Source organism: Carassius auratus, chromosome 20 (assembly GCF_003368295.1).
Source record: "Carassius auratus strain Wakin chromosome 20, ASM336829v1, whole genome shotgun sequence".
NCBI lineage: Eukaryota > Metazoa > Chordata > Actinopteri > Cypriniformes > Cyprinidae > Carassius > Carassius auratus.
This window is the reverse complement of record NC_039262.1, coordinates 541,032-565,553: the sequence shown is the minus strand read 5'-3', so window position 1 is coordinate 565,553 and position 24,522 is coordinate 541,032. Positions and strand designations below refer to the sequence as shown.

Genomic DNA, 24,522 nt, shown 5'->3' with positions numbered 1-24,522 from the left:
TGCTATGACTCTTCAAACATCACGATGATTTGAGCTCTTTTCTCTCGACTGGAAATTATCCTAAAATTGAGTCGATAACTTATATTTCTCCATAATCCACCTTTGTAAATCACAAGCTGTCTTGTTTTCTTCTGCTACTGAACGCCTCAGTTGAGGGGCTGACGGTCTGACTATTCTCTTTCTGAAGATAATGATAATGATAGTCGATGTTCAGCAAGGTCCTTCACAGCTAAACTAGCAAAAGTAATAAGCGGTTATTTACAAGAAAGTAGAGCTCAGTTTATTACGAAAATGCCGCTGGTCACAGACAGTAAGCGGCGACAGAATTCCATTCAGTTCTCAGTTCAATCCACTATTGGCAGTTCATATGTAGCACTGACAGCTCTATTTTGTAAAGCCACGCCCCCCATGTGATAGACCTGTCAATCATACAATCATGTGTTTACATAAGTATGTAATTCACACGGATGCACAGCAATGTCTAACACTTTTCAGTGTCAGAGTAAATCATAATGTCACAATATGCAAACAATAGCTGCAAAAATAAAATAATTACATATTAAGTTGATTTTGAAAATAAAAAATAGCACAAAATAATAATGTACATTGGATTTATATATATATATATATATATATATATATATATATATATATATATATATATATATATATATATATATATATATATATATATATATATATACCGGTATATATAATCTTTAAAACTCCAATGATGGGAACTCTTCTTATCCCCAATGCAAAAAAAGAAAGAAAGAAAGAAAAAAGCATAATACTAAACACAAATTTTTCAAAACACAAAGCAATTCTGACCTGTGCTCTTTACATTCAGTCTAATGCAAAGCATGCTGGGAATCCTATATCAGGCCTGCGTTTAGTAACATGAAATTGGATTTTGATTTGAAGCAAGTGGATTAAAGCGATATTCCACCACAAAATGACAATTTTGTCATTAATCACTTACCTCCATGTTGTTCCAAACCTGTAAAAGCTTTGTTTATCTTCGGAACTAATTTTAAGATATTTTGGATGAAAACCGGGTGGCTTGTGGCTGCCCCATTGACTTCCAAGTAAAATAGGGTAATTTACAATGGCTGCATTTTTATTTTTAAAACATTCATTGTCATAAAGGTTTCATGTCCGTCTAACTGCTGAAGAAATGGAAACTACAATTGGCTGCACACTATGATGCATTTTTCTATACTCAAGGGATGCAGGGCACAAATGCTGTCTCCCTGTTATTTATGCAAGCACTGGTCATTTGCCATGTTTCCTATTTTAGTTAAATTTAAAACAAATTCACACAACCTTTGCTCCATGTCTTTGTTCAGCCAAAAATGATTTTAGAGCAAATCAAAACACTGTATTTTTCTGCCTTTTCCCTCAAGAATAACTGACATTTTCTATTTTTTATTTTCCATGCACAATGCTTAGGGTACAAGTGTTAGGAAAGGACTGAATAGTTTCAAGGATAGCTTTTTGAAATAAGCAAGGAGAGTTTTTTAAATAATGAAAAGCTAAAATCACACATTTATGCTAATGCATGCACATATATAATAAATGTAATAATATATAAATAAAAATTTAGTTCCATTTAGGTTTGTGGTAATAATGGCCTTACATCTGGTTATGTAAATTGATTCAGTGGCTGAAGGTTGAAACGGTTTCTCTATGGCTTTGTTGGGCACGTGTGATTCATATCAATAATAATCAAATAGTGTTTCGTTTTGCAAGGGTGCCAGTGTTAGATGACAAGAGCAATGAGAAGGAAAGGATAAAGAGGGCAAAGATTAGAAAGACAGGATGCATCCATTATCAGAAAAGATGTTGATACTCCCCTCTGCAGAGGTCTAACAATCATATGACTGATGGTTTGATGATCTAGATGAAAATTCCTTGTCGCAGCTGGAATGCAAAACAGCTCAGTTCCTCTAATAAGTGTTCAAGTTCAACTTCAGAGAAATAACCTTCGCTCTGTTAGCAAAATGACACAATATTATGTCACAATATGTCCAGATGCTATAGGTGAAATCGAATTTAGTTTAGATAAAATATTACCATTTTGCATTATTTTCAAATGAGAGTTTTCCAAATGTTTTCAAAACTCTGAACAATCAAAGTCTAAACACAAAGTTTCTTTCAGATTTCAGATCTGATTACATCAGATTTGCATTTCTTATTGATTTAAGCATGTGTTTTAGCACATGTGCACAAAATTGTCTAGAGTTTGCACAATACAGTACTAAATACTGTATAAAGGGGCAATGGAGAAGAGTTGATTCTCACTGAATTTGGCAAATTTCTGCTAAGTTGGCAAATGGCTTGCCATTATTGCAAAGTGGTGGTCAATTTTCTTGAAAATTTCCAGAAACTTTTTATAATTTTGGAATTTTCATCTAGATCATCAAAACCATCAGTCATATGATTGTTAGACCTCTGCAGAGGGGAGTATCAACATCTTTCTCTGATAATTAATTTTGGGAAAGTTTAAAAAAATTATTGGTAAATTTCTGAAAAATGTTGTATTTTTTCGGAAACTTTTGGAAAGTTTTCAGAAATGTTCTGCCCTTTAGCAACCCTATTTGCCATTGTATTGAAATAGTCAATCAGTCAAGTTTGAAAGCATACAGTATATATTGTATGGAGTTTTTTTCCCAGCACAATCGCTACCATTTTTGAACAAGGGGAATTTCACAACCATAAACAGTAGCAGCTACAACAGTAAACTGTATAAATACATTTATATTTGTACAGTACATTCCATTTTAACTGAACATGATGGCTCACAAGATGACAAAAATACTTTAATTTTGGTGAAACTGGCAAAATCACTGACACATTTAAAGTTTTGTGTCAGTTACTAGATTTTGCAGACACGCAATAGAGTTTTGATGTTCCAGCAAACAGCAGTGACATTTGAATTTACAGTTTAGAGAATGTAAAGGCTGTTTTGAAAAAAAAAAAATGTGATTAAGCATGTTTGGATATCTTTTTGTAATCACTTCATAAATCTGAAAAAAACCTGAAATTAAAACCCTAAAACAACAACAAAAACATAAGTTTGCGTTACACTTTATGTTCAACTATAAAAACACATTGTTTGAAAAAGTATGTTAGTAAAATGAAATTTTTAGTTTTGTGCAACTTGTGTGAAAATGTCACTGCTGGAGGACAAAGAGGACAGAGGACTGTATGAGCAGCAAGGTCCATTTGCACCTTTAATAGCAGCTTGAAGTGTTGGCAAAATATCAGAGAAATGCATTAGCAGATTCACACATATAGTATTTGGATATATCTGTAGCCAATGACAAATAAAAAGGCAGATTTAAGAGAGCTTAAATAGCATTTTCTCATCTGCTTCCACAAAGGATGAAACTCACAAAAAAAAAATTATTTAAGAAGACTATTCAATCTTCAGTAAATAACTATATAAAGGCAATATTAAAAAGAATTGAATTTACATATATATGTACTAGAAATACCCACTGCTCCGGATGTGTGTTCACTGCTGTGTGTGTGTGTGTGTGTGTGTGTGTGTGTGTGTGTGTGTGTGTGTGTGACTGCTGTGTGTGTGCACTTTTGATGGGTTAAATGTAGAGCACAAATTCTGAGTATGGGTCACCGTACTTGGCTGAATGTCACGTCACTTCAAATTGTAAATGGTTAGAATGACACATTTAGATGCATGATTCCATTTACTAAGCTAAACTGCTATTCAACAGTGTACCTTCTGTGACTATTATAAATGATTTATTAAGCTATGAATTTCCAAAATTACTTCAATCTGGAGCTGAAGCACATTCAAAGACACATTCATTGCAGTGGTATTCAAAAGTCGGAAATTCAAGAAGCTTTTTTCCTGGTATAAAAAAAAAAGATGGCTCACACGCTGAATTTTTTTTTTTTTTTTTTACATTTTGGTGACACTGGCAAAATCAGACACAAAAGCCGTATCCGTACCGTATATTCTTTTTTCATATATTCTTTTTTTTTCGTGCTCCATCATGAGTTTACCAGAAACTGTTCCCATTTATGAGAAATTTTAATTCTTCCTATTTAAATGGTGCATTACCACACACCATAGATGTGAAAAAGGCCTCAAGAGAAACCATCGCTATGATAATTGCCACAACCAAAGAAAGGGGTGCACATTACAGCACAAATTAATGGCCACCATTGATAGTCACAAGTTTGGTTCAAGAAAGTCTTTCTAGGAAACAGCACAAAGCAACTCTATGAGAGTGCCAAGACTCGAGTTAATGAGATGTCAGCTGACTTACTAAATGAAGCAATTCTTTCACCAAGTTGTGGCAGCATCATTGCACTAAGATTTGACTCCTTAACACAAATTATTTTTTCTTAATTATTTGACATTTTCTAATAATGAAGAAATATATTTGGTAATTTGATTAAACTTTTTTTTATTATCAATAAGAAAGTGTCTGTACGCAAGCAATATAAACATTTAAAATCAAATTCTGTTCGTTACTGAGTGTTATCACATTTACCAGATTTTACCTTAAGAAAGTCTCAAATAAACAATTCAGCTTTTTAAAAATTAGACTAAATGCAAATATTCTATTTCTGTTTTTATTCTCTACTTGTTTTCTTTTATTATATAAAAACTAGACCCTCTAACATTAACATAATATATTCTCTATAATCTACTTTTAATAATAAAAATAATAATTTGACCCTATCTACTTTATTTCTTTTCTATCCACTTTTGATTCCTTCTATATGTGATTTAAAAACAAAAACAAACCCTTGCTATGTGTACTAGGTTAGACTTGTCTGTTTCTTTTTGTCTGTGTTTAATGTCTGAGCTGTCAGAGTTTGTTTGCTTAATTGAATCACTGTTGTTGTCGTTTTTTTTATTATTATCACTGCTTTGAAACTATTTGTACTGTATAAAGCATTTTATAAATACTTGACTTGGTTGAATGGCTGCAGCTATTTCAGACGGGTCATCTATAGTTGACCTGACAAGACAATCCTGATAACTGTCTGGGTTTGTTACATAAGATCAGTGGTGGATTGGGTTTATCTGTGGTAAAAACACAGCACTGAGTATAATCTGGAAGGGCATGCTCTCTCCTGGTGCTGCAGAGACTGACTGTTATGGAAATGTTAACTGGCTCTGATCAGCTCGGCAGATGGAAGTGTGTGTCTTTCACAGCATGACTCTCAGCATGTTGAGATCTGTTTGGAGAGTTACCAATAGTTTCCTGCCATTCGTGACCTGTGTAAATACATAATTATGAAATCTCTATAAATGTCCTTTCTGATCTAATTTAATATGTCAATCAGGGAGCTAAAAGGCTATGTAAACATGACCTGCTCACATTAAGCTTAATGGATTTTGATTTGTAAGTCTAGTCAAGGGAAACGATGAATTGGCACCGACTGAGAGATTAATTCAGATATTTCAAGTTATTTTCAGTGTTTATTCAGTTAATTAAAGTTTAAAAATAAAATTAAAATGAAACTCAGTTCAAGTACCTTCACCACTATTACAATTAATGAGGGCAACATCAAATATATTTTATCTAAATTGCACTTTAGATTGATTGATTTCAAATATAAAATCTCTCAAATATGGGTATGGTATTTTATGTGATTCCTAAAATTAATGTACATGCAATGCACATACGCATCTTTCAGATGTGAAATCTATATGAATCGCAAGTGATCTTGAACTTACAGTACATTCAAATGAATGGTTTCAGCTTTCTGCTGGTTAATAACATTAATAAGGTGTCGTTTGTATGTAAAAAAAATCACCAGTCATCATCCAAATCCTTTAATTTAGAACAGCGAGCTGCAAGAATAGCATACATTCTCAAAAACCTGCAGATCTCAAACAAGAAAATGTATGTACATGTGCTCAGACCCTGACAAGAGACGAAGCACTTTTCCACGTCATAGCCAATTGAGAATTGGCATGGACTTAAGTGTATGCACACTCTAAGATCAAATCCACGCATGAACACTTTATAAATGATGCCCCAAATATGGGGGAATTTTTACCATTCTTCTTTGCAAATCCTCCCAAGCTTGGTCAGGTTGGAAGGGGACCGTCAGTGGACAGCCATTTTCAGGTCTCTCCAGAGACGTTCGATAGGGTTCAAGTCAGGGCTCTGGCTGAGCCACTTTAAAACATTCACAGAGTTGTCCCTAACCCACCCCTCTGTTGCCTTGACTGTGTGCTTCGTGTCATTGTCATGAACCTTTCTGAGGTCCTGAGCCTTGTGGAACACGTTTTCATTGAGGATATCTCTGTACTTTGCTCCTTTCAGCTTCCCCTAAACCAGGGGTGCCCAACACTGCTCCTGGCCATCGACTGTCCTGCAAAGTTTGGCTCCAACCCTAATCAAACACACCTGCCTTTAATTTTTAAGTGAGCCTGAGGATCTTAATTAGTTGTTTCAGGTGTGCTTGATTAGGATTAGAGCTGAACTTTACAGGACAGTTGATCGCCAGGAGCAGGGTTGGTCACCCCTGCCCTAAACCCTGACCAGTCTCCCAGTCCCTGCCACTGAATAAGGGTTCTACCAGCACAATTTACTTTTGGAATGGTACTCTGCAGATGATGAGCAGAGCAATTCTGAGCTCTCCAGGCTGTTCCTTTGACCTTGTTTTGCTTTGATATGAATTGTCAGCTGTGAGGCCTTTTATAAAAAAATAAAAAAAAAGGTGTGTGCCTTTCCAAATCATGTCCAATCAATTTAATTAATTAATCCCAACATCACAGCAGTAATGACTTTATGAACTACTTTACTTCTAAAATCTATACTATTAAGGATAAAATTTGAACCATTCAGCCATCAGCTAGAGTATCGCATCAGACAGTGCATTAAAGAGCCCCTGAGGAACTGTTCCACTCATTCTCTACTATAGGGGAGAAAAATTGTATAAACTTGTTAAATCATCTAAACCAACAACATGTATGCTAGACCTTATTCCATCTGAGCTCCTAAAAGAGGTGCTTCCAGAAGTCATAGATCTCCTTCTGACTATTATTAATTCCTCATTGTCATTAGGATATGTCCCCAAAACCTTCTAACTGGCTGTTATTAAGCCTCTCATAAAAAAAAAAACACAACTTGACCCCAAAGAACTAGTTAATTATAGACCAATCTCGAATCTCCCTTTTCTGTCCAAGATACTAGAAAAGGTAGTATCATCACAATTATATTCCTTCTTAGAGAAAAATGGTATATGTGATGATTTCCAGTCAGGATTTAGACCGCATCATAGTACTGAGACTGCTCTCCTTACAGTTACAAATGACCTGCTCTTATCATCTGATCGTGGTTATATCTCTCTATAAGTTCTATTGGATCTTAGTGCTGCATTCGACACTATTGACCACAACATTCTTTTGCATAGACTGAAACACTTTGTTGGCATCAGTGGAAGTGCATTAGCATGGTTTAAATCGTACTTATATGACCGCCATCAATTCGTAGCAGTGAATGAAGAGGTATCATATCGATCACAAGCGCAGTATGGAGTACCTCAAGGCTCAGTACTAGGCAGTTACTCTTCACGCTTTACATGTTACCCTTGGGAGATATCATCAGGAAACATGGTGTTAGCTTTCACTGTTATGCTGATGATACTCAGCTCTATATTTCTTCACGGCCCGGTGAAACACACCAATTTGAAAAACTAATGGAATGCATAGTCGATATAAAAAACTGGATGACAAGTAATTTCTTCCTGATAAATTTAGAAAAAACAGAGGTGTTAATTATAGGACCTAAAAACTCTGCATGTAATAACCTAGAACACTGTCTAAGACTTGATGGTTGCTCTGTCAATTCTTCGTCATCAGTTAGGAAGCTAGGTGTGCTACTTGATAGCAATCTTTACTTAGAAAGCCACGTTTCTAGCATTTGTAAAACTGCCATTTTTCCATCTCAAATATATCTAATTATGGCCTTGCTCTTAATGTCAAATGCAGAAATGTTAATCCATGCATTTATGACCTCAAGGTTAGATTAATGTAATGCTTTATTGGGTGGTTGTTCTGCACGCTTAGTAAATAAACTACAGTTAGGTCTTACTAGAACCAGGAAGTATGATCATATTAGCCCGGTGCTGTCAACACTGCACTGGCTCCCTATCAAACATTGTATATAGATTTTAAAATATTGCTTATCACTTATAAAGCCCTGAATAGTTTAGCACCTCAGTATTTGAACAAACAAGCTCTTGTTACATTATAATCCTCCTCGTCCGCTGCGTTCTTAAAACTCTTATAATACCTAGAATATCAAAAGATATTCAGACAGATCATTTTCCTATTTGGCACCTAAACTCTGGAATAACCTAACTAACATTGTTAGGGAGGCAGACACACTCTTGCAGTTTAAATCTAGATTAAAGACCCATCTCTTTAACCTGGCTTACACATAACAAACTAATGTGCTTCTAATATCCAAATCTGTTATTAAAGGATTTTTAGACTTCATTAATTAGGTAAGCCAGAAACCGGGAACACTTCCCACAACACCTGATATACTTGCTACATCATTAGAAGAATGGCATCTAAGCTAATATTAGTCTGTTTCTCTCTTATTCCAAGGTACCAGATCCAGTCTGTGTCCAGATCAGAGGGTCACTGCAGTCACCCAGATCCAGTACGTATCCAGACCAGATGGTGGATCAGCACCTAGAAAGGACCTCTACATCCCTGAAAGACAGTGGAGCCCAGGACAACTAGAGCCCCAGATACAGATCCCCTGTAAAGACCTCGTCTCAGAGGACCACCAGGACAAGACCACAGGAAACAGATGATTCTTCTGCACAATCTCACTTTGCTGCAGCCTGGAATTGAACTACTGGTTTTGTCTGGTCAGAGGAGAACTGGCCCCCAACTGAGCCTGGTTTCTCACAAGATTTTTTCTCCATTCTGTCACGGATGGAGTTTCGGTTCCTTGCCGCTGTCGCCTCTGGCTTGCTTAGTTGGGGTCACTTCATTTACAGCGATATCGTTGAATTGATAGCAAGTGATTGCACAGATACCGTTTAAACTGAGATGAGCTGAATTATAGCATCACTGAATTCAATGATGAACTTCCTTTAACTGTCATTTTGCATTATGGACACACTGTTTTCCTAATTAATGTTGTTCAGTTGCTTTGACGCAATGAATTTTGTTTAAAGCGCTATATAAATAAAGGTGACTTGACTCGAGCTAAATTCCAAGTGTTGTTGTAAAGGATCTGAATACTTATGTAAATGTGTTTTTGCTTTTTAGTAAATTTACAGACATTTCTAAAATTCTGTTTTCACTTTGTCATTATGAGGTATGGAGTGTAGATTAATGAGAAACAAAAATGAATTAAAATTTTGACGCAAACTATTTTACTGCAATTCTTAGCCAATAAATATAGCCTGGGTGAGTATGGGAGACCTCAAGAACATTAAAAAACATTGTGCCAACTCACAGAGACCAAAACACTCTCTGTAAATAAACGTGATATTTATTTAGTTTGGGGAAATAAATCTCAGCTCAAGCAATTCACTTTGCAATCATGTAAACAAAATAATTTTGATAAATGCTGAATGTGCACAACAGATCTTAAGACTATAAAATGGAATGCGTTCTACCAAATTTCAGACAACAAAGATGACTCATTTCAATGCACTTTCACAGATCCTTTAAAGTTGCTGCAAAGGAACATGAACATAATCATCTGACATTTGGAAACCAAACATGTCTTTTTATTGCTTTAGGGGTCAACCTGTCATCCTACTGCATTAGCAACTCCACTTTCACACAGAGACAAACAAACAATACTTGGGCAGGAATGCTTTTAAAAATTGATTTCCAGCTTAAGGGTTAAGAGGCCTGAGGAACGGGCACACTACAATTTTGTATGTTCATGGCAAACTCCAGAACAAACCCACCAGCAATCAGAGCAGCTTAAATTGTGAAATGGATTTCTTGCCATTCGTATGGTGAAATGGCACTGCATGTTGAAGTGTGGATGTTTTAAATCAAACAAGGATACACAAATCCAATAACATTTGTATGATGCCACAATCAACAGACCATAAAAATATATCACACTATAGATCTAAGTATTCACATATATATTTATATAACATGAGAGCTCCCAGTATTAACACTTGTAAAAAAAATCTTATCAGGCACAATAGTGTTACCCTGGATAGAAATAAGAAATGTTCTCCCTTTTCAACATAATCAGAATATATCACCAATATGGAAACAAGAGTATGTCATTCATTTGATAATCATCTAAAGAGGCTAATATAGACAGAATATTGCTGAGATCAAAAGATCTTTTTTTTAAAAAACTAACCCATGTCATAAAAAAACAAGGAAACAACATAATCCCCCAACATGTATACAGACTCAGTAGTATTGAATGCATAATCCACTGCACTTCTCAAGTGCACAGACCACATATCCAGCACAGTAGTAAGGTAAGGCCTCAATCGTTTTTTGTTGGCAAAAAAAAAAAAAAAAAAAGGAGGAAGAGGAAGAGGAAAACAAACATATACATCTGTCATAATTACACTTTTCTAAACCCAGAAAAGACCTTATCATGTGCAAATATTTGAATCTTAAGATTTGTGGGAGTCAGTGAGTGTGATGTGAACCATATCCATCCCTCCATCTGCAGGTCACTTTCCACTCGTGATGCGACAGCGGAGCCATTAGTCCAGTTCAGGACGCCAGATTTTATTTCATGTTGATTGTACAATCTTCTTTACTTTTTCTATCTCAATCTGTAAATAAGCAGACATAATTTTCCTTAACATGGTAAACTTTTGTTTGCACTATAAACCTGTTTGAAACGGAGTAGTTCAGCCAAAATTGAATGTTAGCTGAAAATGTTTTTAAACTCATCTATATCTTGGATGGGCTGAGGGTATTTCTTCATCAGAACAGATTTGGAGAAACTTAGTGTTACATCATTTGCATAACAAATGGATCCTCTGAATGGGCGATGTCAAAATGAGAGCGCTTCCTCAGTTGAAAAAGGCCATGCCCTATTGTTCTCTCACATCAAAATCCACAGACATATTTGTTTTGACTGTTTTTGCTTGTAAATAGTGCTTGATCTGTGTATCTCTTGGAAACAACTTACTCCACTGGAAAAGGCAATATTATGGATAGAGAAATCTGCTGTAAGCAATGGTTTAAAAGTTAAAAATGTCTTTATGATGGATTTGTTTATTACAAACACAGCTTTTAGCTTTCCAAGACTGGTATTTTTCTGGATTACCGTATTACCGACTATAAGTCGCACTTTTTTTCATAGTTTGGCTGGTCCTGCGACTTATAGACAGGTGCGACTTATTTATCAAAATTAATTTGACCTGAGAGAAATTAACCAAGAGAAAACATTACCGTCTACAGCTACGAGAGGGCGCTCTATGCTGCTGAGTGCTTCTGTAGCCTACACTGAAATCATAGAGCGCCCTCTCGTGGCTGTAGACGGTAATGTTTTCTCTTGGTTCTTGGTTCTAAATAAATGCGACTTATAGTCCAGTCCGACTTATATGTTTTTTTCCTCATCACGACCTATTTTTGGACTGATGCGACTTATACTCAGGTGCGACTTATAGTCCGAAAAATACGGTACTTGTGGTTTATTGTGATATTTTTATCAGCTGCTTGGTGTCTAATTCTGACGGCAGCCATTCAGTTGCAGTTGAGCTCCAAATCATGACTGCTTGGGAAGTTTCTAGTGATCCTGAAGACTCTGATTAGCTGGATCAGGTGTGTCTGATTAGGGTTGGAGCTCAACTGTGCAGAACTGTGGCCCTCCAGGAAAGGAGTTTGAGACCAATGCTGCAGAGGATCCATTGGTGGAGGTCAAAATTACAGTTTCAGTGCAGCTTCAAAGGGCTCTACACAATACCAGACGAGGAATGAGGGTCTTATCTTATGCTTTATAAACAAAAATATGTGCATTGCTCTACTCTGCGATGCATGTCTATGACTTACCGTATTTTCCGCACTATAAGGCACACTTAAAAGCCTTTAATTTTCTCAAAAAACGTGCGCATTATAATCCGGAGCGCCTTATATATGGATCAAGGCGCTCTGTCAAAATGTTGACATTCCCTTTAGCACAGCTCCATCTAGTGGATGCATAACGCAAACCCAGTCAGACGTTTGACTGCAGTATCTTCTGTTCTATGCGCCTTATAATCTGGTGCGCCCTATATATGAAAACATTTCTTAAATAGGCCATTCATTGAAGGTGCGCCTTATAATCCAGTGCACCTTATAGTACGGAAAATACGGTAATGTAATATGTATGTTTATTGTAATTAAAAAAATATATAAAATAAGGAAAAAAGTATACAAAATGGTGTTGGTTAGGTGGTTTAGAAAATGCCACTAATTAAAGTCAAAAAAATTTTGGTAAATAAATAATGTGTTACCGTTTTTTCCGGACTATAAGTCGCACTTTTTTTCATAGTTTGGCTGGTCCTGCGACTTATAGTCAGGTGCGTCTTATCAAAATTAATTTGACATGAATCGAGAGAAATGAGCCAAGAATACGTCATGATGAGGAAAAAAACATACAAGTCGCACCGGACTACAAGTTGCATTTATTTAGAACCAAGAGTTATAGTCCAGTGCGACTTGTATGTTTTTTTCCTGTATTTTTGGACTGATGCGACTTATACTCATGTGCGACTTATAGTCCGAAAAATACGGTACATTTCAGATCACCTCAATCACCACAACTGATGCCTTGGCCTGGGTGACACCATATATCTAAGATGCTAGCAGGTGTGGACTTTAGGTAAAGTACTCTTAGTTTTTATGTTCAGTGAGTGTGAGAAACACGCAGCAGGAGACTCAGAGCTGAGTCAGACTCCTCGCGTTCACCCTGCTGAGTGCGGAAGCAAACCCAAGGCATCCCGCCTGCATTTCACTGTCCTCAGAAACAGCACTCTTGACATCCGTTTACATCAAACTAACAGACTCTGACAAGCCGTAAAGACCAATTCTGATTTAAAGATCGATTTACCTGCAGGGCCACCCGTTTGAGTCGTTCATCATCCAGCTCTTTTCGGAGTTCACCAAGTTCTCTCCTACAAAGTTATGAAAGACATTTCAGAATTACGTAAATCAACAGGTTTTCATCCTTTATGTCACAAGTGATTTCTAAATACTTAATCTTCAATTAAATGAAATGTAAAATGTGGAAACATCTTTTGTGCATTATATTTTATATATTTTATACATAACTCGACCAGTACAGAATACCAAAAACCAAGCTGCTTGTAACCAAACGGTCACTTACGACTGTTGTGTCTTCAGTAACTCCATAGAAAGCACTAGCTCCTTTATCTGAGCCTTCAGTTCCTCCAGTTCAGAAGCTTTCTCCTCTTCCTTGTCAAGTTTTGGTTTGAGCTCAGGGGTGATTTGGGTTGCTGAAATGGTTTTAGGCACCGTAGATGGTAAGGTTGATGAGACAGACGTCTGCTAGAAAAAACAAAATCCAGCATATCAATTTGTATGAAAAATACTCTGTGCTATGAATTTAGCAAAGAATATAACTGTTAGGTTTTGGAAATCCCTTAAGTGTTTCTAGCTGAGAGACTGAGGTCATGTTTTTAAGTGTTGAAAACTTCAAACATTTCTCAGGCCAAAAATGTTAAATATTAATAAACCGCTGGAAAAAAAAATTAATAAAAAAATAACACAAAAAAAGGTCACCAAACTCAGGAGGTGGTCTGGGTTCATTTGTCCACAGAGTGATTCATATATAATAGAATGCATTCTGAATTTAGATCACTCTATAATATATATTTTTTCAAAAACACATACATTTTGATTTGTATGACAATAATTAAAGTGAATAAAAGAATGCATCATTATGTTAATTATCATACATAGTTTACTACATCTAAGCATAATATTAATATTTAGATATAACAGACGTACATTCATTCCAAAAACTACAAGACATCCACACATAACTCCTATAATACTGTACAATCAATGGCATACAATCAATCCCTTTCTTCTCTTTATTTCTTAAAAGATTGACCTTGTGCTAGTCCAAATAGGAGTACCATCTGTTTGAAACCAGACTGTGTGTGTTCAGTCCATTTCACATAAGCTTAATATAAAAACACTACATAATAAAAGAAGTCCTCAGGACTGAAGCCTCATTTAAAAAGAAGAGCCAGACAGTCAGCCGAGATCATATCAGAAATGCTGTTTTTCTCACAAACCCCTGAGAATATAATTTCATGGGATGTATTTTCATTGAGTCACAGTTAATCAGACAGATATCTTGGGGAAATGAACCTTTTACATATTCTTTCGGTTAGCTATTTAATTACTTGTTTCAGATATTGCAGAAAGCACACAAGATTCTTGAATTAAGCAATAGCTCACCCTAAAAATTGTCATTAAAGTCATCATTTCTTTGCCCTTTTTTTTGTTTTTTATAAACTTGCATATAAATCACAGTATCTTCTTTTTTGAATGTGAATTGTGTGCTGTATATTTGAGATACCTTAAACGAATTTTGTGTGGAAGGTGCAACGTCAGCTTCATCCACTTTCTCGATTTTCTCAGCTTTCTCGCCAGTCTCCTTGCTCGGCTGCAAGACATTACAAAAACATGAGAAGCGCAAATAGCACTGTACGTGACACACATCCCATCTGGGGTGTCACTGGTAAGGCCTTTTTTTTTATCCAGGCAAAAATACTACCTGATAGCCTTGTTATGCACCCCTACACATAATATATATATATATTGTCATAATCAAAATTTATTTGAGAAGATTTATTGAACAATTAATTAATGAACATTTGTGCAATATGTTTTATCTTTAAGTGGAAGGATGGCACTTAATGAATGTGCGAAAGTAATGTTCTGATAAAATGTTATTTTGTTTACAAACAAATATCATTTTTATGTTAATATCTCAGATATTTTCATTAGTCTTTCAGCATTGAACTGAGAGATCAGAGCCCAAGGCAACTGAGCATAAGTGCGTTTAATACTCACAGAATGGCCTCTGTGTCCAGGCGGTCTTTTGCCAGGCATCTTTGGTCGCTGTGCGGTAGGGTGGGATAACTTCTCCGAGGAAGAGGAGACATCGTCAAAACTTATGAGATTAACTACAGGAAGAAGACACAATCACAAGAACAGCCTTCAGTCACAGTCAAACAGGACAAATCTCAGCTCAATTATAATATTAGTTCTAAGTTTTATATGAGCCAAAAAAAAATCATATGTGGTAATAAAGTAAGTTTGTCTAGATAAAAGCCCAACAGTGCAGGAAATTAGAAATCATTATTGAATAATGATGGTTATACAAGATTGTGCCAAAATTTGAAATATTTCCAATAAGTCATCTTGGTATGGTTGTCAGTTTGATACCTTAAAACTGTTACCTACCTAACAATTCTAACCCATTAATCACCCTTTGAATGATATCTTAGAGATTGGACACACAAAACAAGGACCACATGCTCTTGTAAATACTATAAAAAGCAGTGACTATATACAAAAGATTTACAAGAAGTGTAAACCGTCTCATGCTTTCCCGTATCCAGAAATGGCAAAACTGAACTTGTTTTCCTCCTCCTGATAGTGTCTAAAAGGAATCCAGACGCCTGCTGCAGTGACATGATCATGACCTTTCGAGTCGATGTGATTATAGCAGCTTTGGTGCCTTTTGTCAACCTTTGAGACTGAAGCAACATCCTGATGTTTGGGTCCACAAACAGAGAATCTACTCAAACACCATACTTGTTTTTTCTCTTTTTTCTTAAATTCTGGTTTTCCGTTTTTCCTTTTCGTCATGTTAAGATTTTTTCCTATGGTGCCTACAAGGTGAACATCCTCCATTGTGCTTGTAAGTGGATGTTTTTAACATGTAAACATGCTTTTAGCTGTCACATTATTACCAAGTAATGCATAAGAACTAATTCAACACATAATTTAAGCATCAAATGTGTAAAATATGTATAATAAAAAAACTGACATCTTTTAACAGCCAAAAATAAAATGAAAATTAAATTAAATTTCAAGCTTCCTTTATCTTTCACAGGTAATTTTAACATAAAAACCACATTGAGTTGTGAAAAACTGAGCATATAAGAACCAAAACCATTCCAAACACTAACATTATAGCCTCTGTGCCGGTGGTTCTCAACTCTCAGAGTTAAAATATTCATATAATTGCTAACATGTTTTGTTATTGCATGTGTAAGTAGTGTGAACTAACAAACCAAAATCAGAACAAGTTACCTATATCTGAATTCTTCTCACTGCTGTCCACAATGGTTTTTGGCTTAATGGGTACAGGTTCGCTCTCTGGTTTTGTTCGTATGATGGGAACTTCTCCATTTTGCCTGTGGGATTTATGAGGAAAAGTTAGAACAATTGGCTGCAATGTCCACTGACACACTCTAAATGCAAATGCTGTTGCAGACAGTAAAAAGAATACTAATAAGAAAGCTATTTTTGATTAAAGCTGTAAGGTAACACATATACCCTGTCATTTGCAGAAACAAAAAATGTATTGAATGTATCTCATAATACTGCAACAAGCTCAGTGTAGCATTGCTATATTTTATCCAATATTGCAAAAAGAACAATCCACTGGGAAACACTTATCATTACATATACATGTATGGACCCACTTTATATTAAGTGGCCTTAACTACTATGTACTTACATTTTAATTAATAATTTAGTACAATGTACTTATTGTGTACATACATGTTTTTACATTGTACTTATATATATTTTTTTAAAATTACATGCAATTACATCTGTATTTAATTTCTGTAATTACATTTATAATTACACTGTTGACCCATACTTTACACCTTAACCCACCCTAAAACTTACCCATACCTCCAACCCTGTCCCTAACCTTACCCCATCCCACCTCAATAGCAGCAAAAGTGTTTTACAATACAATATGAACACAATAAGCACATTGTAATTTTTTTTATGTAAGTACATAGTAGTTAAGGCCACCTAATATAAAGTGGGACCACATGTATGTATACATTTAAAGTACACATTAAATACACAAATATATCTCATTTAATTATTTAACAATATACACATTTTAATAAAATATTGTATTCAAAATTATACATAAGAAATAAACACCAAATATTTTAACTATGCTTCTAAAACCTAGAAATGTATTACGATAAAGCTTGCTTGGCGGCTGGTGACGGTGTGAGAGGCAAGTCAGGTCGTTTTGTGTGGATGGAGGGACGCAGCAGTCCCTTGTTTGGAGGCACGGGTTTTTTCGGGGGCACGATGGGGCCAGCAGGTTTGGCTGGTTTCTCTGGCAAGGGCTTGACAACTTGAGGCAAACAAAGGACAAATATATGAAACGTCTACCCAGACATAGCAAGAAACAAGATTTATGCAAAACATGCTCTCTTACAAAGTTATGGGAGTCAGTTGTCTAGATGTAGGATATTGTAATAAGGTTAATATAGAAATAGTATTAGTCTTGTTTATGGACATTCATACAACCATCAATTATTTGAAAATGATCTCTATTGACTGATGCCAGTATGTTTTAACTGATAGCTCACAATCTCATAAATCAGTGGAAAGTCATGAGAACGGAAGCCAATGCGTAGTGCATCTAAATGTACTGAACTGGTCCAAATGACATCACAAACTTTCACAAGTGTTCACAATGACGTGACTCAAATTAGGTCAGGAGAGATTTTTGCAGGATGTTTGCGCTTCATCGATGTGCTTCAATCTTCTCAATTCAATGTTGTCGTTTTTTTTTTTTGTCACATAAATCACTCTTTCTGATACTCACATCACAAGTCCTGTGCTCAATTTGTGACAGTTGCTCTAAATAAGAGAGACTTCGATCTGATAAACACAAAGTCCTGCTTTCAGACATTGCAAAGATTACCAGATAGATGTTCCAGTAGACTGACATTTATATACGAAAATATTTGGCAGGAAGTCTTTGATGCACACATAAAAGCAGACACTCAGACAGACAGTTGGTCAGAGTGCATGACATTTTTCCTACAAAGTAGCTACAACATGAAGTACATTATAAACAGTATTTAGAGTACACCCATCAGATGACCTTAATAGCCCCCACAAATGAACAACTTACAATCAATACAGATTTCCTGCTTTCAATTTGATCCCATTTCATAAGCTCTTGATTTTATAATATTCACTTCCAGTATATTGGTATATTTTCAGTCTATTTTGTTTATATATGAAAGAATACAGTACGAAAAAATACATTTTGTAAATTGACAACAGGGCCCAGACAATGCAGATCAAGTGCCATTTTACACGCGCAATATCATCTGAAGTAAATCACTATTTGTGTGTACAACTGTTATTATAACACTAATAACAGAAAAGCTTGTAACATTATTACACTGGTGTTCAAAAGTTTAGGGTTGGTATGATATTTTATAATTTTAAAAGAAGTCTCTTCTGCTCACCAAGACTGCATATGTTTAATAAAAAATACAGTGAACACCGTAATATTGTGAAATAGTATTACAATTTAAATGAACTGATTTATATTTTAATATTTTTTTAAATGTAATATTAATTCCTGTGATAGTAAAACTGAATTTCCATCAGTCATTACTCCAGTGTTACATCATACTTCAGAAATGATTGTAATAAGTCAATTTAATGCTTAAGAAACATTTTTATAAACCGTGTGTTTTTGTGTAAGCTATGATACATTTTTAAAGTAATTGTCATGAATGATGACATCATGAATAATGTCTTTGTCACTAAAGATTAATTTAATACATCCTTGCTGAATAAAATTATTAAATAACAATAAAAAAAATATATATTTTTTTTTCTTTAACAAAAATTAATAAACCATACTAACCCAAACTTTTGAACAACAGTAGTGTTTAAAATAATAACAATAAAAAAGTAACAGAAACATTTTTTTTGTTGTTGTAATAATCTAATTAGTTAATCTACTTATAAAAATCAACAAAGCTGTCTAGATTGTGAGGGTTATGAAGTCAAGCTGTTGCTGTGCACAAAGCTTATGGCGTTAGCAATCTAGTTTCATTGTGACGCAGTGCTTATCTGTAGTGAAGATTGGGTATAAAAGTGAAATGACAGCATTGCAACAGTTCCTTATTGAAAGCATGTATAAATGTACAAGAAAGGTTCTCTCTTATGAAGGCTCTTGAAAAGTGCTTAGAAAACTAATGAATGAATACAAATAAATCCACAATAAATTAAACATTTTAAAAGTGGACTCCATCCATAACTATTAACAGGTTGTTAACAGATACTATTTATTTCATATTATCCAATAAAGGACTACACTTGTACACATAAATGTATGGCTTTTTCATTCGCTATGACATTCGCTCTTTATGACTCCACAGCTGGCAAGAAGAATTTGTGGTATAGCAGGACCCGGGCAGCTGGCCCTCTCTTACCTTTATCTTCAGGCCGTGGCTGCGGTTGCTTCTTGTCCGCACTGGGGGCCTCTGGTTTCAGAACTGAGAAACGAAGCATATTGACTGAGTTGATGTTTTTTTTTAGATACTACGCTGAAGATAGAGCAGCTTTAGACACACTAGAAAAAAGAACAATGTGACTCCTGAGACAGACGTATGAAGAGAATGAGAGACGTACAGTCAATGACTTGCATTTCCTGTGTGGGTTGGAGAGACAGACCTAAGCTTTGCACCACTCTATGCAAGCTTTCTATAAAGCATTTGGGATGATGTGGTGCCCTTTGATGCATAACAACATCCGCCTTTCTTTTGCATGTTTTGCAGACAAAAGCTGTGAGGGACTGACAACTTTAGCTGCATTGTCAGTCTTTACATCTGCACTGACAGACACTCAACTAACACTAGTTGTTGCATCAGTCTTAAAGCCCATTTACAGTTAAACAAGTGATGTCTTGATCACCTGGGTTACTTTCCAATCAACTTTCTATTCAAATCCCCTTCAATTATTTGATCATGTATGTTTGGATATCTTACTAACCTTAAAATTTAATTACTATATTTAGCGATTTATGAATGTAAATATGGCAAAATAAAAAAGCAATGTTACATAGCTGGTTAGCAAATTAACCAAAATAGAATTACAATGCCATTTTACAGCAAGCGTGTTTATGACTTTAAAGCTGCCATGGAATTATATCACAGCTGTATTATAACATAAGATTTTTTTTTGTTTTTGTCAAATCAAATCAAATATTAAAATTAAATGTAAACAAACAATTAAATAACGCAACTTTTTTAACTAAATAAATACATGTAAATCTTTGTGGTATATATAACATGCTGCACAGAATTTTTTTATGGGGTCAGTAAAATTTATATATATATATATAAAATATTCCAAATGAATGAATAAAACATTATCATTGCTGCAGTTTAAGCTAAAAATTGATCAAGAACTATGAAAGAAGTGTCCAAATCCTTCAATATGCCACCACTGATGTGTGGGCAGACATGTGCTGTGTGTTCAGTGCATAATTGAATGCGCCAGTTTAGCTGGCATCACCTCTAATGTTCTCAGCACACACCAGCACGCTTCTCTGAAAACCACAGGGGAAGCAGCTCAAATCAATACCACCAGCTATTATCAACTCACATACTGATACAGAATTATTGGCAAGTTGCCTTCAAGTACTACTATAAAGGACCATCAAATCAAGTCAGCTGCCTGATAATAATAGCCTTTTTGCTGGTAGGCATAAACAAATGAAAGATATTTGACGACAATGAGTTTTAATGCAATATTTCAGATGTGAAATGTTATGTTAAAGATATCATACCTGGGGTTTTGGATGGTGGTGGGGGCTTCTTTGGCTTCTGTGGAGAAACAACAAAAATAAATAAATAAACAAAATAAACCTGCCATTTAAAAAACAATTTAAACCTAGAAATAAATATTTTATTTCTGTTAAAATTGGGGGAAAATGATATATTGACATGAAAAAATATCTTTAACAATGTGCTGCATTATTTCTAGGTTACGCAAGCAAATTTGTGTCGGATCATTATCAAATCTTCCTGAAGAACACAATCGTCAGGTTTTACACCAACTTGTGCGCTACTGTCAGCATGACATGAAAATTCACCCCATTTCTTGAAAATTCACCCCATTTCTTCACAGAAAATTTCTAAAATGATGATATAAACCTTAACAGACCTTATTTAAAATAATTCAATCGAAATCAACAACCGATGCATAGAACCCAACATTTTTTATTGTTCCAATACACTTCAGTGCCCGGTTGCATGAAACTCCTTAAGCTAAGAAATCCCTTAGATATAAGGTTAAGGGTACCCTTAGTGAAATTTGGTCTTGCAAGAAAAAACCCTAAGGGTTTCCTTAAAGAACTTAAGGCTATTATTAAGTTTTTCCCCTTAATTATCTAAGTGTTCCCTTAAGTGTTGCTACAAAGTTCTTAGTGACCATTTCACCTTAATAAATTTAAGGGACCAAAACAGCTCCCTTAAGTCAACTTAAACTCAAAATACGATGGCTGATTTAGTGTTAATTGAAGAGAAGGAAATACCAAGGGGTGTTTTTAATGATCCCTTGGAGATGATGAATGGTTGATGAAAGGCTTAGAACTATTATTATTATTATTATTATTATAACCACTTACGAAAACAATAATTGCCTTTTCGTCCTCTGTCCAGTTTGGTTTACGTTTTTTTGTTTTCTGTTATGTTTGTGCTCTCCATAGCAAAAATATATTAATAAAAGTGTGATTTTAGCAAGGGTTTGGCTTTGTGGTTCGTTATGTTCTGTTTACTGTTAGAGGCAGTAACTATAGCAACCTCAGCGATCTTCGTCGTATGTTGTCAGAAACTACTGTGAAACGCTTAGTATAAACACTTAGGTAAGGGTGACAGTTAAAGAGGTTTCTTGCAACGCTCTTAATGAAATCCCTTATCTCAGGGATTTTTTCTCCCTCGGGGAAACCCTCACTTAAGGAGTTTCATGCAACCGTGCACAGGCTCCCATAATCCCCTGAGGTTGAAAAACAGCACATACAAGTTTATAAAGAGCTCAACATGAAAATGAACCAGAACTAAAACTGATGAAACTGCTGAGGTTGGAAATCCCCCAGCCTCCCCTTTGACAGCTCTAGAAGACTTGATGTCTCTTGTAACATCATTGAATCGCTGCACTGATTACAATAATAAATCATTTGACATAGAATCACAGCAGGAGAGAGAGTTCAAACAATAATATAGGCCTAAATCGACATTTGCAGTCTTTTATGCATTATCATTTCAGCATTCATTGAATTGCCCATTTTCCAAAAATATCCAGCCATAATGTTCCATCTGGTGCTTAAAATTAAACTAAAACAACCTTAAATTAAAGCATGCCGTACAATAAATACGACCATGGTTGTATTAGAATCCAATAAAGCACACGTGCTTCTCAAGTTGTGAATAAATCACTCCATTAACTACTGGTTAGATTTTACAAAGGCTGCATTACCCACAACAGAAGCTAGATCAAGTTAACATACCTTGATGAAAGATTATGAATAAAAACTTTTATTTTTATGGGTTGCACAACATGTACTGAAGATTTGTTCACAACAAGACCAAGAACACGTATCAAGTAAATAGAACTGAATTAGATTAAATGTTTTAGCTCACAAGTTCAGATTTTCCTTTCTAGCGTTGCTTATAACAGATGCTAATGCCACTATGTCCTGGACTTAAGTGTGAGTAGGTTTATGAATATCATCATGGGGGAAAAAGACAATCTTAATGGATATCTGTTTTATAAGTATATTGAAAGAGACTCCAGCAGCCACATTGTGGCTCATTTTCTTTTTAGTATAAGTAAAAGTATTTCTTTCTAGTATAGTTGTTGCTGCAGGGCAAAAAGTGGCCGTTCCAATTATTTTACATTTAGAGAGAAAATGGGCAAGAACCGTTAAAATAAAGAACAAAAAAATAGCCAAGCAATTTGGAACTAAATCACTGTTATGTCCTGCTCCCATCACTACTGTTAACACAGTCCCTCTTATGCCTAACTAAAATGTGTTTTTACACACACACACGCATGAAAAAGGTCTTTGCCCTCTTCCTGTTTTTTTTTCTTGCATATTTGTCACAGTTAAAACATTCATATCATCAAACTAATTCTAATATTACACAAAGATAATGCAAGTAAATACAAAATGCAGTTTTTAAAATGATGAATTGCACCCTTCTGTTAAATTATGAAAGAACTGTGATTAACCACATTATTTTGGAAAGCAGAGTTAAATTTAACTAGCCACACCCAGGCCTGATTACTGTCAGACCTGTTGAATCAAGAAATCACTTAACCTGTCTGACTAAGTGAAGCATGCTTAAAGAGCAACACATCATGCCACGAGCTGAAGAAATTCCAAAACAGATGAGAAACAAAATAGTTGACATGTATTAGTCTGGAAAGTGACATAAAGCCATTCCTAAGGCTTTGGGACTCCAGCAAACCACGGTCAGAGCCTTTATCCACTAGGACTGGGCCGATAGACGATGCCATCGGGATGTTAAGCTGACATCATAATTCATATATATATATGATCATGCACAACTATTACAAAAGGTAAAAACATGCACTGATGCTCAAGAAAGCTACAAAATGCATTAAGAGACAGTGGGTGTAAACTTTTTAAATTGGATAATCAAGGTAAATTGTACTTATTTTGTCTTCTGAGAAACATGTAAGTATTTATGTAGCTTCTGACATAGAGTACTAAATGAAAAAAAATATGATCGTTAAACAAAATGAGAAGAATTTACACATCATCATCCTGTTCAAAAGTTTACATCCCCGGCTATTAATGCATTGTGTTTTCACCTTTTGTAATAGTTTTGTATGACTCCCTCAGTTGTCCTCAGTGTGAAAATATGGATCTCAAAATCATACAATGACTTTTGGAAAGGAGTCAAATATGCAGAAGATGCTGGAAAACCAAAGAATGTGCAGGAACTGGAGGATTTTTCTGAAGGACAGCAGGCAGTTGAACTGCTCAGAACAAACAAGGGACTCATGAACAACTATCAAAAAAAAAAAAAAAAAAACAGTCGTGGATCATCCAGGAAAGTATCCAGTATTAAGATTCAAGGGTATGCAATCTTTTGAATTGGGCCATTTTTATAAATGTAGTTATTTTGTTTTGTGGAGTATGTAAACATCTCTTATGTGAAATAGCTTATTCAGGGCAGTGCTAAACAAAAAAATAACATGCAATTTTCATGATCCCTCTTTTTTTTTCAACTATTAACATTTTGCAGATTCTGCAACGGGTATGTAAACTTATGAGCACAACTGTATACACACACACGCACACACCCATTTGTGAAGTGATATCTTACAGTAATAATCATACATTTGGTTAAATCACTATTGCAGACAGCTCAAATAACTGCAGTTTATAATTTAGAAGAAATCAGATTGAGGCAGTCGTATGAATAAATGTGTTTGGGGCC

At 35.2% G+C, this 24,522-nt stretch overlaps 1 protein-coding gene across 5 annotated transcripts in view; it reads right to left on the bottom strand.

Moving 5' to 3' along the window:
• Window positions 1-9,494: 9,494 nt before the first annotated feature.
• LOC113120450 (CD2-associated protein-like) overlaps window positions 9,495-24,522 on the bottom strand; it is a 46,831-nt gene continuing 31,803 nt past the window's right edge. For 3 of the 5 annotated variants that reach the window (XM_026290262.1, XM_026290264.1, XM_026290266.1), the window contains 9 exons: window positions 20,841-20,877; window positions 19,483-19,545; window positions 17,213-17,372; window positions 16,295-16,398; window positions 15,047-15,159; window positions 14,550-14,636; window positions 13,326-13,507; window positions 13,050-13,113; window positions 9,495-10,785 (listed from right to left, as the gene is read on the bottom strand). In XM_026290262.1, coding sequence (XP_026146047.1) covers window positions 10,744-10,785; window positions 13,050-13,113; window positions 13,326-13,507; window positions 14,550-14,636; window positions 15,047-15,159; window positions 16,295-16,398; window positions 17,213-17,372; window positions 19,483-19,545; window positions 20,841-20,877 — 852 coding nt within the window. In that variant the 3' untranslated portion in view covers window positions 9,495-10,743. The remainder of the gene's footprint in view (window positions 10,786-13,049; window positions 13,114-13,325; window positions 13,508-14,549; window positions 14,637-15,046; window positions 15,160-16,294; window positions 16,399-17,212; window positions 17,373-19,482; window positions 19,546-20,840; window positions 20,878-24,522) is intronic. The other 2 variants (XM_026290263.1, XM_026290265.1) reach the window with 1 other exon arrangement.